The sequence below is a fragment of the Coccinella septempunctata genome, chromosome 2, assembly GCF_907165205.1.
Source record: "Coccinella septempunctata chromosome 2, icCocSept1.1, whole genome shotgun sequence".
NCBI lineage: Eukaryota > Metazoa > Arthropoda > Insecta > Coleoptera > Coccinellidae > Coccinella > Coccinella septempunctata.
The window spans coordinates 47,860,380-47,876,479 of record NC_058190.1 but is presented as its reverse complement, the minus strand read 5'-3'; the positions used below and the strand labels follow the sequence as shown (position 1 = coordinate 47,876,479).

The following is a 16,100-nucleotide window of genomic DNA, read 5'->3' as shown; positions in this document are numbered from 1 at the left end:
CAGGTATGCGCCTTTCATCTTAAGAACAAACACGCCGGTAGAAAACTACAGATCGAATGGAAGGGAGTACCATTGGAGCACTGCCCTAACCCTAAATACCTAGGCGTAACACTGGACAGAGCCTTAACATTCAAGCGCCACTGCCTCAACACCAAACTCAAAGTTTGCGGAAGAAACAATATAGTCCGCAAGCTGACAAGCTCTAATTGGGGAGCCCAACCCAGAGTTCTCAAAACCTCAGCACTCGCCCTCTGTTACTCCGCCGGCGAGTACGCATGCCCGGTTTGGTATAGCTCAGCGCACGCAAAACAAGTTGATGTCGCCCTCAACGAGACAAACAGAATCATCACCGGATGCTTGAAGCCAACACCCCTGAACAAGATCCACCACCTAGCTGGCATCGCTCCCCCTGCCATCCGTAGGGAAGCAGCTGCACTCAAAGAACGATTCAAAGCAGCAGAATCTGAACGCCACCCCCTACACAGTGTCCAACCGGCCCCTCAGCGACTAAAATCAAGGCGAAGCTTCCTGAGATCGACAGAAGATCACGAGGAACCTAAAACCAGAGTAGACCTTTGGGGGAAGACCTCAAACCAACATTGGATGAAGCCGAGTGAAGAACTGGCACCGGGAGGCAGTGAAAACTGGGAGATCTGGAAGGCGCTAAACAGACTGCGGACGGACACGGCGAGATCGAGAGATACCCTAAATAAGTGGGGCTACCCTGTGGACTCCAGACTGTGCGATTGTGGAGAACTGCAAACCACGCAACATATGTACACTTGCCCACTGTGCCCTGCTAGATGTACCATAGAGGACCTTGTGGCAGCGAAGCCGAACGCAATTGACGTCGCCCGATTCTGGGCAAAAAATGTTTAGCCCTACTATACTTTATTACTGTACTTATTATATGACTATGCTTATTATGTTACAATACTTATTATATATGATGCTTCTGACACGAATAAATAAATCTTCGTAAAAAACAATAGCACTTGGATAAAATAATTGAATGTGCACAACACTGAGATACTGATCAAATACTAGTCTCTGTACATACTTATTTAATGTGTGTCTTATAAAATATTGATGAACATGAATGAGAAATGGAATTGACTTCTATAATTATCTCACAAATTGTTGTAATTGGCTACATAAGGAGTGATCACAAACTTAGCATCCTGACTTTGAGTTTTCTTGAGAAGATTAGCTGCATGATGTAGTTGAACAGCACAATCTGGGTGTACATTACCAGGTAGTGATAGACATTCTTGTTCAAATATGGTAGCTAAAGCAAGAAGAAGCTCCAAAAATCCCAGAGATATCGCTGCTTTTCTTAATCTGTTCAATTCCTTGGGAGAAAATCATAAAATCAGTGATAGCAGAAAAGAAAATTCATCAGAAAAGTTATCCAAAGACTTAAATTCCGATTGCCAGTACTTAGAAACAACAAAGATCTAAGGGCGGTTATAGCAAGGGCCCACAAGCTTCGTAGCTGCTGGCGCTTGATAGAAAGGCTATAGTTCCGCAATCCATTATAGAAACCAATGAAAAAGCGCCAATCATTTAAGTACTGTAGGACAAAGGTGATCATTCATATTTTAAAACTCGAAATATTTCATTACTAGCAGAAAAAGACCACTCCTGATGACTCTGGACGGGTACAAACCTTGTAGAATTGCTGGGTTTTCTCAGGTAACTTTCTGGCGTGCCTGAGAATTTTCTGGATATCAGATTGCAGACCAGACGGTCTTATCCAAACCACGCCATTCTGTGAATAGCTCCGCTTTTCTGTCGGCCTTATAGGGAAAGAACCGCATTGCTCAAATTGCTCAGCACATCCTAAATTATTGAGATTGCCCAACCAAGGAACCGAATCTGGTCCGGGTACCAATAGAGTTAACATAAGATTGGACTTCTTCTTGGTATCCGCCCATGAGTATATGAAACCAAACCAATTATCCGCTGAAATTTGAATTCGTAAAACATACATTCAGCAAAGAGTTCTTCGCAATCACACCTAAAGAAACCAGTGCCGCCATATTTTCAACTTTTAAAGCTCCATGCAATAAAACGCAGAATGAAGGCGTTTTTCCCTCATCTACCATATCTTCATCATTTGTTAAATCTATTTCTGCATCCGCGGCTGCAGGCTCTTTCGCATTGTTGATGGCATGAAGGATGAGATGTCGACTTACTGCCATTGGAGAACCAATGTCAGTGACGGGAATGAAACCGAGGACTTCGATTGTGTCTGATACATTATACGTCTGACAATCGAAGTCTGTAACTTTGGTGTGATGCTAAAAGAAAAAACACGTTGAGAACGGCATATGATTGTTATAGATAGGTTCTGTCCTTATAGGGAGCAAAAATATACAAATAGATGTTTCAAGTACTCACAACAGGTGCTGGATAAAGCATAATCTTAGACTTCAGATTTCCACATTTTAAAGTTCCATTGAAAGATGTGTAAATGTTCTCAGCCAATTTTTGGAAGAGCGTTGTAACGCCTGCTTCGCTCAATTGATCGGGAACCGAGATAGATCCATCGTAGCCACTCAAATCGATCAATTTCTGATAAAGTGGTTTTGCTAGAAGAAAAAAATTATGTTGTCTATTATAAACGATTTCGGCATTAAGGCATTATGTATCATGCTCTAGCTTTTTTCAGAGCAAATGTGAGATGAATATTAGATAGATATATTGATGAAAGAAAAAACTTTAAAGCACTTCTCATATTTGACTCACCTATGGAGGGTACCCTCCATAGACTCACCCATTATTTCACTCATATGGTAATATAAGTGAAAGATCGGTTTTTGTGCTGCATACTTGATATAGAGAAAACTTACATTTCTGATAGCAGGGGTCGGTTGGTGGCGTAATGCAGACAATATGAAGTTTTGCGGGAAAACTGAATGGCACTGGAAAGTTATTGCTTGCAGTCCTTTGATGGAGATTTGCTAAAGACCCTTTAAGGGAAAGAGGTCCAACACCAACACTACCATCTGTTACTAATACTATCTAAAATTTAACGAGATGAAAGGCTGCGTTGTCATTGCATATTGGTGTTTCTGTAGCGACTAATTTCGTTGTGAATATTAATTTCTACACACCCAGAGGTGGTGTTGAAGAAAATAGAAACGCCATAATGTGGTTTAGCTTTGCTATACAGTTTGTTCGACTCCCAATAAATTAATTTTTATCGGCTGAAGAGATTAGTTTACTTACTTGACATGCCATATTATTTCCCCATTCTCCTAGTATCATCTGATTAACACCATGTAAAGCTGTTTCAATACAAGTTTTATCATAGTCATCTATATTTTGCAACGTTGCCTTTATTGAATTATAATCTCTAGTAAAAGGGCATTTTTCTTCATACAAAGACGAAAAACACATCTGTGGAATAATGTTTAAATATTAATTTTTATAAAAAAACTTATAGCAGGATATGAACTAGTAGTTTTGATCAAAATCTTGTCTTTCATTAAGGACTGATTAACGTAGTTTTCAAATATTCTGAAACAAGACAGGTAGGTACAGGGTGTTTCACGCAAAATATACGTTAGACGTATCTACGAAACCGAATAAGATTCTTTCCTGAACAGAAATTCGAAGAATACCTTCTAACTCAAAAATCGTTAGGGTATGAACAGTCATATAGGGATTATTTCATTTCATCTTATGGTCTATTGAAATATAGGGAGTTGTATTAGAAAAATTAATATTTTCGAGATTAACAGTGATTCTGAGTAAATTTTGGACTTCCCTTGCAGCTTTGTATCAATGTTCATCGAGGTACCTCCATGAGTAATATTGGTTTTTTGCTCTCATTCCTAAGAACAAAGCATTATCATATATCCAGAATGTGTCAAAAGTTTTTGATGGTGCTGTATCTCAAAAACCTTATTTGATGTCGAAAATTAATTAACTGGGGAGACAAAAAAAAGCAACGCTGATGGTCGTTATTGTTTATTGAACAATTCTAGGTAGAAGTAAATAAATATTACATATTCACATCAATCATTTCACAGAATTAACAGCTGCCTGAGCAGCTTTTTTAGCCTTAACAGTTTCTACTAGTTCCTTATACCGCTTCATACACTCTTTTTTAGTTCGGTTAGGTATACACTCAGCAACTCTATCCCAACGCTCTGATGTAGATGCAGGGTACGTTTTCAATGCTTGTTCTAAAAGGAGCTGCTCCTCAGTTGTCCATGCCGCTGATTCTACTTTGTTATTCTTCTGTTCATCAGATTTCAGCTTCTTGTCATCAGTTTTCGGCTTCTTGTCAACAATTTTCATCTCCTCCAATTTTTTAGATATCCCATTCTCATTTACATTCAAAACAGACTTCTTATTCTTCTTGAAGTTATCGAAAGCTTGTTTGTTTGCTTCTTCTTTGAGATTATTTTTTGAGAAATCTGCATTTTGAAGTTCTTTAGCCTTGGATAAAACCATTTTAGCATTGAATTTGCTGGCATTTTTTTTTATTTTTCCATGTTGATTCATAAAATTGGCAACAACTTCCCATCTTTGATTGGTTCCTGGCGGAAACATAGTTACTGCTTTCACTAAAAGCTGCATATTTTCTTCATTCCACTCCGGCATCACTTGGGTTACATTCAAATTTTTATTTTCTGCAGATTTTGGTCTACTTGCTTCAAGCATAGCTTTTCTTTCGTTTTCAATTAAACTGTTAATTTTAGTAACGGCTTTCAAGAAAGCCGTTTTACCTTTGCTTTTTATTTCTTTATTCAATTGTTCTAGTTCATTTATGTTCATATTTTCACAAATTGATTCTAATGCTGTCATGTGCGCTAAATTTTGTTCTGGATTATCAGCATAATAATTGTTGGATTTACATATATCTCTTAAGGCTTTTCTTTCTTTCTTTAATAATTTTTTCTGGGCCTCTCTTTCTTGTCGTTTTGCTTCAATCCTTGCTCTTTCTGCTGCTTCGGCTTTTTCAATGGCTAACTGGGCTTCCCTCAAAGCCCTTTCTGCCTCTTCTTTTTTAATCTGAGCAGCTGTTTGTTTTGCTCGTTTAGCAGCTAGTTTTCTATCTTTATCATCTTGTTTAAACTTTGCTATCCTAGGATCATTATTATATGCTAAATCCACTAAGGTTCTTATTCTGGCCATTTCTTCTTTCTTTTTCCTCAAACGTTCAGCTTTATTCAATTTATCTACATATCTTCGCTCATCACGATCTGTACATTTCTCTTTATCTTCCTCATCTTCATAAGAATACTCTCTCCAAGATTTAAAATCATACCAATAGTTGTAAAATTTCTCCACTTCTTCTCTGGTTGAATCAGGTCCGCCTAATTTTGGCACCTTCTGCTTTTCAGACCATCTTGAATTCAAATCAAAATAATATGAGCATACCTTGAAGAAATCCGACTTTATTTCACTAGCACTTGGTATATTATTATCAAACTCAGGATCCACTGAATCATAAGCCCTTCTCTTTAGAGGATTTCCTAGTGTTTCATAAGCCATGGTTATACATGTAAAATAGTCATCATCGTCCTTGATTTCTTCACCCTTAGCTTTTCGTTTATCTGGATGGTGCTGAAGTACTTTCTTACGATATGCTGCTTTAATTATTTCATCAGTGGCTTTTATTCTCAAAGTGGGAATTCCTAAAACTTTGTAATGATCTTGGTGCTTCCATTCTTTAGGGTCGAGACTTCTTAAATATTCTACATCGTCCAAATACACTACATCCTCTGGTTTTAACTCGACAGGCTCATCTTGAACAGGTGGGACATGTTTCAGCTTACGCACTTTGTGAGGTAAAAATTGAAGATCCTTTTCCCCATCACCACTAGGTTTCCATACAAAACGATACCTTACAGCTACGGTTGTACAAGATTTTTGTGATCGTCTGGCTTCACCCATGATTATAAACGTTTTATCATAATATAAAAAAACTGCTGAAAATTATCAGTATTCTAAGTTCACATAAAAATTATTTGAGCAATCGTTTTCAAATATTCATAACATACCGAAGAACTACAAAATTTGAATTCACCAGACAGAATACCGCAAAAAGCACGTTGGTTGAAGTGACATTGACAATCAACCATAGTAGAAATGAATATAGGTTATATGTTAATTTTCTTTTTCTTAACGAATGTTTCAAATTATAACATTTTTTTCAAAAAATAATCCTTTTTGTGTTTATGCTTGGCTCGTAATATTCAACATATCTTGATTTATATTTGGGTCCGTATTAACGCCGTTCTGAGAACTCTGAAATTTGATAATGAAATTTCTTATGAAGTGATAACTGGCTAAATATGTACTGACACTAGGCCAATGGTGAGTAAGAAAAAGAATCCGCCGAGAACATTGAACTTTAGTTCAATGACCGAGAACTAGCAACAGAAAATTGAGGTTAAATTGGCGTCTGAAATTTTTATGAACTTAGTAAGTATAAGTAAATTATTATTTCTTACCAAAGAAACAAATTCCAATTTTGTATTTGCACTCATGTGTTCCAAAAAGGTATTTATTCCAAGTGTCGCCAGTTGTTTCGGAGTACTTTCTAATTTATCACTAGTCTCTATAGGTTTAGTCATTGATAGAGAAACATCTAATAGAATTACAGTAGGCATTTTATCACAGTAAATCGACTTCCAATTATACACTGATGATAATATAGTAGAATTGGTTGATAAAAACTCTTATTTTTTATTTATTAGACGCAAAACAGACATAAACAAATTTTTTGGTTAGTTACATAGACGAAAATATTTCGGTATCAGAAAAAAAATTACAGAAACGGATGTTCCCAGACAGCTTCCACAGAAAGAGTATCGAACAGGGCCATGTTCCAGAACAGCTTTCGAAAAAGGAATTTCGAAGTAGTCAGAAAAAGAATCCAAATTTTTTTTACTTAGATTTTCTGACTCCGAATTTCACCTCAAAAACTTCAGCACAGATAGGAAATTAATCAAGATAATCCAAATGTGTCGATAAGATTATCATCGGCGTTGTCAGATTGCTATTGTTTCTTGGTTTTCCTATTCGAACATGAATGTTTGTATTAAGAACAAAGAATGAGCATTGGTTTGTAGGTTCTTTTTATATAGAAGTTCCAAGTGAATTGAAGCATTCCAATCGTTTCAAATAGGCCGCTAATTTTAAAACTTTCGTTGCCTTTGTTTTCACTTTTCAAATTACGATTTTTCCAAACTCATCGCCTTTCGCGAACATAAACTGACCACAAGCGTCACAAACCGAATGACGTTTAGACCAAAAAGATTAATCTTTGTTCAGGAGCATTCGAAATTCAAGGATAAATTCACCATATCTCCGATTCCTTTTCACAGGAAATCAACATCAATTTCTTCATTATATAATATCTTCTCTTTATTCTTCTTTCGTTTGGCATTTTTCGCTGCCCTCTTATGCAACAGTTCGCTCACAGTTAACAATTTTCCAACCCTCTAAATCAGCTGATTTTCCCCTTTTACCCTCCCCACTCGATGCTTTTAGGAAAAACTTAGTATATGTATATTTAAGCTCCATCGAAGCTTTGGCCGGATTAAACTGATTAATGTTACAATTTACAAACAACTCGAATTAGAAATTTCTATATTTTATTTCTATTCAAAGAATACATTATGAATCTAAAATTAATAAATGCATATTTTTACATTTTGCCCAGAATATAGAGTATCAAAATAACAATCAGATATACAGTGATATTATCTTAAAATATACCATTCTCAAAGTATCACTCGAGAGTGAATCTGAACTTTTCTGGACAAACAGTTGGCTATTGTTACTATTTCATAAATATTCTATCCATAAAGGCTTATTATATACAAGGTTTATTAAAAATGAACGAAAATTCTTGAACAATTTAGTATAAAAAATTATGTCTATAATTATAAAACATAAGTGCCTTCACAAATGGATACTATGGAATTCAAAGTTGTAGGGAATAATAAGAAATAATTCCCTTTCAATATCTGTAAATCTTGAGAACACCTCTCAACGATCCTGTCAATAGTCAAGAATTTATTTTGAGACAAAATTGTGATCTCGAAAGAGTTTTGTCATTACGTTCAAATCATGTCTATAAAAACTCTCTTTTTATTACAAATCACTTCTTAAATTTATATGTTTTATGCATTTTAACGTCTTTATATTCGATTAAGGAATGTTAGAATATACACTATGTACTATTATTCATCATACTGATGCAACGATGTTGTAAATATAAGACAAGCTAAAGGCTTCATTAGGCGAACATCCAGAGAACATGGGGTGGTAAGAACAAACATTTTCGTAATTTGTTACGCTCATCTATCGGTTACTTCTACTACGAGAGTAAATATTTTCATGATGAAATAAATATTATCATGGAAGACTAAGAAAATGCAAGTATTTCTGCAAATTTAGTTCCAAAACATCATAAACTTTCTGCTCTGGAAGTATATGAGGAAGTTATAAGCTCTGGCAATCATTGAAATTCGTGACGAATTAGAATGAAAAATATATTGAATATAAAATAAAAAACTCAACCTTCAAATAAGAAAAAAGGATAGGTTGAGTGTTCTGGAAAATAAAAGTTGGAAAGAAATTCTCATAGAAAATATATGAAGATGATTGAATGAAAAATTGAAATGCAGATTAAACTTATTTGTTTGTAAGTACCACCATGGAACTGGAATCTGTATAAAACTGCAGACATACAATTTGCGAATATTTCTAAATCTACCTTTAAAAACTATCCTTTATATTTGTGATATTCCAAAATTTGGCAAAACAGTGTCTGCTTGCATGAGTTATTGCAAATGTGTCTCTACCAAAAAGATAGATAAGGAAGTGTTAAGTGAAGCAAATTGATAAAATCGAAAAATCACATTTTACAATTTTCAGTTAAATACTGAAAGACTATTTGAAGTTTATAAAGAGAATCCTATCAATCAACTTCATAGTCTTCAATATGCATTTATATATATAGTACATACCGAAAAATATTGAAGACACATGCCTCCTTTTAGTAGCCTTACATTCGCTCCACAATATAATACGACATGAGAAATTGTAAGGTATCTTTCATCATATAAAATCTGAAAAAAAAACAGCTAATATTCATAATCCATAAAACTTCCGAGTGCCAAATGTCATTATAAATGCTTCAACATGACTAGTAACTATTACTATTTCATATTTTATAGGTTTTTGTTATTAAAAATCTATCTACAAGTTTATACACATTGTTGAAAATATTACAGTAATAATTGTTTATAGTTATTGTTTTTCGAAAACCTCAAATGCTTTTAGTACGAGAATGCCAATGAAACAAGGAAAATTTCAAGTGGAAACTTCAGCGAAAACGAATGATTTTATTGAAAATAATGAATTATGTGAGTTTTTGAAGAGGAACACTTACACAAATTGTGAAAATTTTCACAATCATTGAAAGGATATGAGAATTTGTTCATGTTTCCATTGAAATCAAACTTTTGAAAAAAAAAAAGATTTTTACTCATACTTTGTATATGTTTTATATATCATTAGTGTTCAACCAATTATTATTGAACTATATATTTTAGCGAGTTCTACATACTAAAAAAATCAATATACAAATAACTTAATGCCAGCAGAATTTGAGCAACATTGAAAGGATGATGCAAATCAAAAGAAAAAGAGAGTTAAAAACATTTATGTAGATGATCGTGTTAGACATACAGATAAGCACCTTAGGTATAATTGACATATTGATTTGTTACACAAATTTACGACTGGAATCCACAAATCAATAGCAGTCAGAATTGATAAGAACAGGTTTGTTTGTATCAAACAGAAATTATTACTTTTTACCAAAATATAAACGAATGAAATAAATAAGACAAAAATACACAGGCTTAACTGGACTCAAATTGGACACAGAGTATATTAAGTTCAGTCTCATATGCAGATCTACAATCTATAATTAAAGAAGCCTCTTACCATTTATAATGTTTCTCCATTAAAAACATTCATCAATGAAAAATTAAATTAATATAATATGGTATATGTAGATAGTTACGCTTAGTGCTACTATTAGTGTAGCAGTTATACATACATCACGAAAAAAAGGTCACAAATTTCCTCAAAATATTTTTGTGCGAATGTATGAGACCTGCTTAAAAACATTGACATCAGGAATGTTGCAGCTTCAGTACCATTTTTTCTCAAAGCCTATTTGGTATGAATTACAATAAGTAGAGGCTACTGATTTGGCACATTATTGCCTTGTTGTTCAAGTGATTTTTTTTGAGAAAATTTGTGGTGATCTGTGAAAATAACTATCTTATGATCAGATCAGATATACTCAACTTAAGTTTAAGCTAAAATGTATGAAGATGGAACAATTCTATATATTAAAATTTACATCTAATCACAAGGTTGCTAAAATGATAACAATTCTATATTCACGGATTTTATCTTACCTAACACATCCATAAGAAGCACTTTATTAATCATGAAAATATTTGAATTATGTCTATGAATCTAAGACACTGCCTAAGCTATACACTACAAATCCTCGTGTTGGGTCTTGAATGTTCAACTCACTCCAATGAATACTCGAAAATTTACCATTCGTTTTGTGGATAACACGTAAAACTGACTAGATTTCACGAGATCAAAGTGTTGTTCATTGAATTTTTCGCTTAATTGTGCGGACTTCATTGAACTAATCTGTGCTCCTAAACTATCTTTGGATATGTAAGTACTACTTGAGTCCAGAAATACCTAAAGTTTCCTGGCGAGATCGTTCGAATTTTGTGAATTTCTAGTAATTCAATATCAACAGCTATTCAACCAAGCTTGAATATTGACACATCCAAATCTAGTCTATTTCGACCGATAATTGAAGTTTGAACAGCAATAAATCCATTGTTGCACCAAATATTGGTCGATCGACGCCCAAAAATTGATGATCAATTGCAGGGTTTTGGCTTTCCTAATTTGGTTCGGTTTTTACATCATTGATTTCAACTGAATAAAACAGATATTCGGTAAAAAGACTTCTATAGAGGATTGCTGATTGACTCAGATGTAGAACGTTGAAGCTTACTTATTTCTCTGATTTCTATAGCTATTACCATAGCAATTTCTGAAATAAGTATGCCTTAAAGTTATGTCTGCCTCAAATAAGTCGATACAAACGGGCATTAATGACTCATTTTGAGAAGATGCAGCAGAAGCTTCTCCCTATGTTCATGGTTATCTTGAGGGAGATCCAGATTCATGCGTCTTTGTACGGATTAGAGAAAAACCGTCTCCAAATGGAGTCTCCGGAGGTGATGCGAGTGAATCGATTGGAGTGAGCTACGTAACCTTGACTCGGCTCTAATGTCGTAGAGGTGTCATGAGCACTACTATGTTTCAAGTCTACGAGGAAGCGTCATGATTTCATTTCCGCTCCGTGGGACGCTCGGTCTAAGCCCTGTATATGTAAGAGGCAGTGTGGGCGTGGGTGGGCGACGGTGAGGAGGAGGGCGGTGAGGGCGAGCTCGAGGAAGCGCTGCTGCTGCCGTGCTGAGTGAGCACGGCGTGGCCCCCGGTTTGGTGCTGACCGGCCAGAGGCCTACCCAGGCTTCTGGGTCCACCCTCCTCCGTGTTGTCTCAGAGGTACACCTTCTTCACGCTGCGTGTTGTTGAGAAACCGTCTCCGCGGCGGTAATTATCGCCCTGGAAGAGAGATAGGATTACAGATGTTCTTCAATGTCAAATTATCCAATGCAGATATTTTTTTTTCTGAATAAACCAGAAAACTGGGTAGTACTTGGCTGGTAGCTCGTCAGAGGAGGCAAGGGAGGTATCGATCATATTTTACCCTAATGCTATGTGATTCACTGCGTCAATAAAAATCTAATTAAGTTGGAGGCTGCAGCAGTGAGTACGTTTCCCGTTCTTAAGTGCTGGGGTCACTCGGATTTGCCACACGCTACGTCACTCTAGCTATTAAAAATTAGGCCTGATCTGGCCACACAAAATCACATCACCCTTCCAATGGGCTCTCAATTGTATCGTTTCATTTTTGGGTGTAAACATTTTGAACACATGAAATGATTACGTTTGATCTTCTCTATCTTTATTCAACTTTATTTTCCTACAATATCAACGTGAATTCACGTGAATTTTCCAAGTTTTAAAAAGATTTTAACACGAAAACGTGTACACTACCACGTATAATTAGGAAAATAAAATATGATTTATGTACTATAACACCTTTGACTTTTTTTTTCTTGAAAGATTTAGCCTCCTCTTTCCAAATGATAACGAAGCCCTTTACTACACATTTTTCTCGGAACTCATCAAAAAACAACCCAGAATGTATCTATTTCCATCGAACAAAGTGTTATGAAATAAAGAGACTGATTCCCATTACAACAAATTTCATGATAATAGTCAGATGGATCACCTTACGCTGAGTATTTCTCTTTATTTCCGACATGCTTTGGGAGATGCACTATAATCGAAACACCAAGCAACAAACCAACTAATGTGCTAATACCAAAAACACTCCAATTTCACCGTCTCATTGGAAAAAAAATTCACAAGCACAACTCAGAGATTAAAAAGCGCGACTTACTTACTTGATGGGAGCGTAAGGTACCAAAATTATCGCGTCCTCTGAAGTTTTCACGTCCATTGTAACCGGTGTCTGGCTGGAACTGGAACAGAGCTTCGGAGTTGTTTTGTGGTCCCTTCCTCAAGGTGCTCTTGGGCGAGTGCATCTTGGGCGGTTGAGGAACTAGCACCGGTTCCGCATACTGGACCTCTTCTTGGGGCAGCAGTTTGGGCTCGGCCTGGATTCTATAATTTATCCTTCGAAAAACCAAGGGCGTGAATGATTCGTTTCGGAGATTCAACAGATAACGTTTAAAAAAACAAACCAGCTTAGTAAAAGCCCATTATTCGCCCCCCTATCGAAATCGCTAAGCTCGTGAACCTTTTTCCCTCTTCTGGCTCCACGTAGGACGATCAAATGCGAATTTTTGCTAGAAAACGTCGCGTACCTTCATACTCCCTTTTGTAAGGGAGTAACACAAAATACACCCCGTAGATATGGTTTAGAAGTGACCTTCAATATCAAGACTCAAACGAATATTTTACTAGAAATTCTTTCTAATAACTTCATTAACACTGGGCGTTCTATTTGACTAACTGTAGTTCGTACCTACTATTGCAATTATTTCCTTTTTCTTGTATAAAATTTCTTGTGTCAAAAATTAAAGGTTCACAATATTTCCAATTTATCGACCATCATCGATCGAAGAGAATCGGTATTCAAAATTTACCTGTTCATATTTTGCCTCTGCTCATAGTATTCATACTCGGTATCTGGATAAGGAAGATTGTCGTCTTCATCTTTGTGACATTTTCTCCCGCACAAATAGCCAGCTATGAAGCCGACCATGAGTGCGGATAAAGATCCAGTAACCACAGCCAAAATGAGAGTTTCCACTGAGTAATGATATGAAACAACATCTGTTGCTGCAACGGATGGACCTTGAACAATTGAATACATGGGTATATTGAAAATTTTCAGTAGCGTAATATAAACCATTCCACAAAATAACATATATTCAATATAAGTTTAAATAGCTTTCCGCATTATCCATTCATTCTGGCTCACCGGTTATTTAAACGTTCGAGAATAGCTAAAAAGCAGTCTGGTAGACTCACCATTGGTCTCGAAAGTTTTCTCTTGAATAATATTGATAACCTGCCCGTCTGGCTGGTTGTTACTAGGTTGGTGATCTTGGCTGAACTTGGGCTGATTAGAACTCAGACCACCGGCCGAGCTTGTATCTTTAGAGGCTTTTGGCGGAGGGCAAGCAGAGTGCTCCCCTGTTGAAATACTCTGGAAGAAGTAACTCTCTTCCCCCCATCTTCCAGACCCGTGCGATCTACATTTCCCCTGCACTTTATCCCAGGCGCAGTAAGGATCTTGTAGAGCCACACATTCGCTGAAAAAAAAGATGAGGTCGATAAATTGGGCTGTTTGAAAGGTGGCGAGACTGACACTAAATTTCTGCACAAAATGATCTTTGCATTCGAACCAAATGTGAGTGATCAAGCTGCCTCACCTGCAACTGGAAATTTTGTTGCTGTCGCATCTATGCAGACGCAGCGACTGAACTTCTCCATCAGATATGACCACCAGTCGTCCTTCTTGCTTGTTGGACTTGATCACTTTAAGACCTCTGATGGCTACATGAACTGGAAATACCTGAATTTCTTCTATAACAACAGGGCGAACACCGTGTCTTTTTTCTGCAGACAGGGCGTTTATAGCTTTGATAACTTTTCCATTATCTGCAAACAAAGTAAATTATTATTTTTATTATCTTTTCTCTCTTTAAACAACACGTACCAGTCCCAATAAACAAAACGTCGTAGGTTTTTCCACCAGGAACCCTGACTTGAGGATCTACAGCTATCTGAGTAAAACGATATCTGTTGGAAGAAAAAAGTTAATTTTCATCACGAGAGAACTTACGTAAACATACCTGAAGCTAGTTCTTATAACGATCGGCTGTCCAAAGAACGAGGGTACACTCTCATCCATCAAAGAATGGGTCTTGATGAAATTCAGCGTCAAATCTGGCAAAGTTCTGCTGTCGTTGTGGCATTGACCCGGTCTTGGATCTGGCACTTTTGAACTCTGAACCGGCAGCCAGTTACTGTTGAGGGCCGCTTGCTCCTTGAAATTTCCCTCGAAGGTATCGGTGATGTCTTGCAAGCTGAAGGCACATACGGCGCTTCCAGATATGCTATTGTAGGGTGTTGTGAAGGTACCGTAGACTAGTTGAGCAGTGGTGTCGCCGTACTGGCCTTCGATCAGCTCGGTAGAGGACTCTGCGAACATTTTGGACTGTTATGTACTGAATTCAGAAAAAATTAATAAAAAATAATTGAGTGTTTTCTCGATCCTTTCTCCTACGTGAATTTTTATGTGAACATTAGCATCTTGAGAAAACTGGCTTTCATTGGTTGAAAACAACTACTAGTTGAAGGTTCCAGGATATAGAAGCTTGTGCAATATTTGAAACGAGAAAAATATATCAATGGTTTAACGAAAAAAAAGATTTTTGTTCACAATTACGATATTCAATTTAATGAAACTAGAGAGTCCATAGATATATTGAACATAAACCTACATAAATCATATTTTGTTACTCACGAATCTCGTTGAAATAAAAGGGAAATTCTCCAGTCACCGAGCAGTTCAATCTGGATTTCAAGAACGACGTCCATCTATTCCTGAAACGGTGCGGGCCACCTCTGTCGTTCTTGCACACCCTGGCCACCCTCGAGAATACGGACTGCGGAAGGAGAAAAACTTAATTTCCATTCTTCGAATTCAACCTATGGAATTTTTTTTGCAGTTCGTCAACATTCAATTTGTTTTTTCTCATAGTTCTCGTGAAGTTCGGAGATTGAATTTTTGTCTCCAGATGGAGAACTGGAGTTTCAAGTTCTGTCGGAGAAATGTAGAGAGATGGAGCAGTAATTGGAAATGTTGCATGATGCCGACGGTTGGAGATTTTAAAATATGACGAATTCGGATCATATCTCGAGAAACTATTGCCCTGGGTTGATTTGTTTCGACTTTTTCTTTGCTTTGAGTATACATTTATTCATGCATACTCTGTATAAAATGGAATTTTCTCCATGAACCTACATGAACAGTGAAAAACTAATTTTTTATTCCAAAAAACAAAGCTGAAGATTGAGAATGGAAGTCATTCGGCATTCATCTGTGGATAAATTCAAATTATCCCACATTTTCCGTCTTCAAATAAGATTTCCACAAATCGATAAGACGATTTTTCACGTCGTTTTTTCCGCATCTCAGTCGCCTCTGCAAATAACGAACCTAGACGATAATAAATGAAAGGCACTTACTTTTCCGCAGTTGATGAATTCGACAGCCGTCTCCCTGAAGAAGAAGTAAACGAAATCTCCCTGGGTCATCGAGCTGACAAAATCGGGAGCTGAAAGAATAGTACGTCGATTAATCAATGGGAACGTTCCACGCAAAAAAGGGAAGACGGAGGGAATGGGAA

General features: G+C 36.5%; 2 protein-coding genes across 7 annotated transcripts in view; both read right to left on the bottom strand.

The window, feature by feature from the left end:
- Positions 1–977: 977 nt before the first annotated feature.
- Positions 978–6,768, bottom strand: LOC123306652 (integrator complex subunit 14-like). Of its 3 annotated transcripts, none has more exons than XM_044888750.1 (7): positions 6,474–6,768; positions 3,235–3,405; positions 2,856–3,027; positions 2,404–2,594; positions 2,021–2,303; positions 1,670–1,965; positions 978–1,352 (listed from the first exon to the last, which is right to left on the bottom strand). In XM_044888750.1, the coding sequence occupies exons 1-7, from the start codon at positions 6,630–6,632 to the stop codon at positions 1,131–1,133; spliced, it is 1,494 nt and encodes a 497-aa protein (XP_044744685.1). In that variant the 5' UTR covers positions 6,633–6,768; the 3' UTR covers positions 978–1,130. The 3 variants fall into 3 exon arrangements, with proteins under 3 accessions (XP_044744685.1, XP_044744686.1, XP_044744684.1); XM_044888751.1 differs by lacking the exon at positions 6,474–6,768 and adding an exon at positions 6,021–6,116; XM_044888749.1 differs by lacking the exons at positions 978–1,352; positions 1,670–1,965; positions 2,021–2,303; ... (2 more) ...; positions 3,235–3,405; positions 6,474–6,768 and adding exons at positions 3,966–5,948; positions 6,021–6,092.
- An 834-nt stretch (positions 6,769–7,602) lies between these two features.
- The window catches only part of LOC123308731 (semaphorin-1A), a 322,740-nt gene continuing 314,242 nt past the window's right edge, over positions 7,603–16,100 (bottom strand). For 3 of the 4 annotated variants that reach the window (XM_044891521.1, XM_044891523.1, XM_044891525.1), the window contains 9 exons: positions 15,940–16,028; positions 15,215–15,356; positions 14,541–14,889; positions 14,405–14,487; positions 14,118–14,346; positions 13,714–13,997; positions 13,326–13,536; positions 12,621–12,852; positions 7,603–11,712 (listed from right to left, as the gene is read on the bottom strand). In XM_044891521.1, the coding sequence (XP_044747456.1) occupies positions 11,647–11,712; positions 12,621–12,852; positions 13,326–13,536; positions 13,714–13,997; positions 14,118–14,346; positions 14,405–14,487; positions 14,541–14,889; positions 15,215–15,356; positions 15,940–16,028 (1,685 nt within the window). In that variant the 3' untranslated portion in view covers positions 7,603–11,646. Of the gene's footprint in view, positions 11,713–12,616; positions 12,853–13,325; positions 13,537–13,713; positions 13,998–14,117; positions 14,347–14,404; positions 14,488–14,540; positions 14,890–15,214; positions 15,357–15,939; positions 16,029–16,100 lie in introns of all 4 variants that reach the window. The other variant, XM_044891524.1, reaches the window with a different exon arrangement.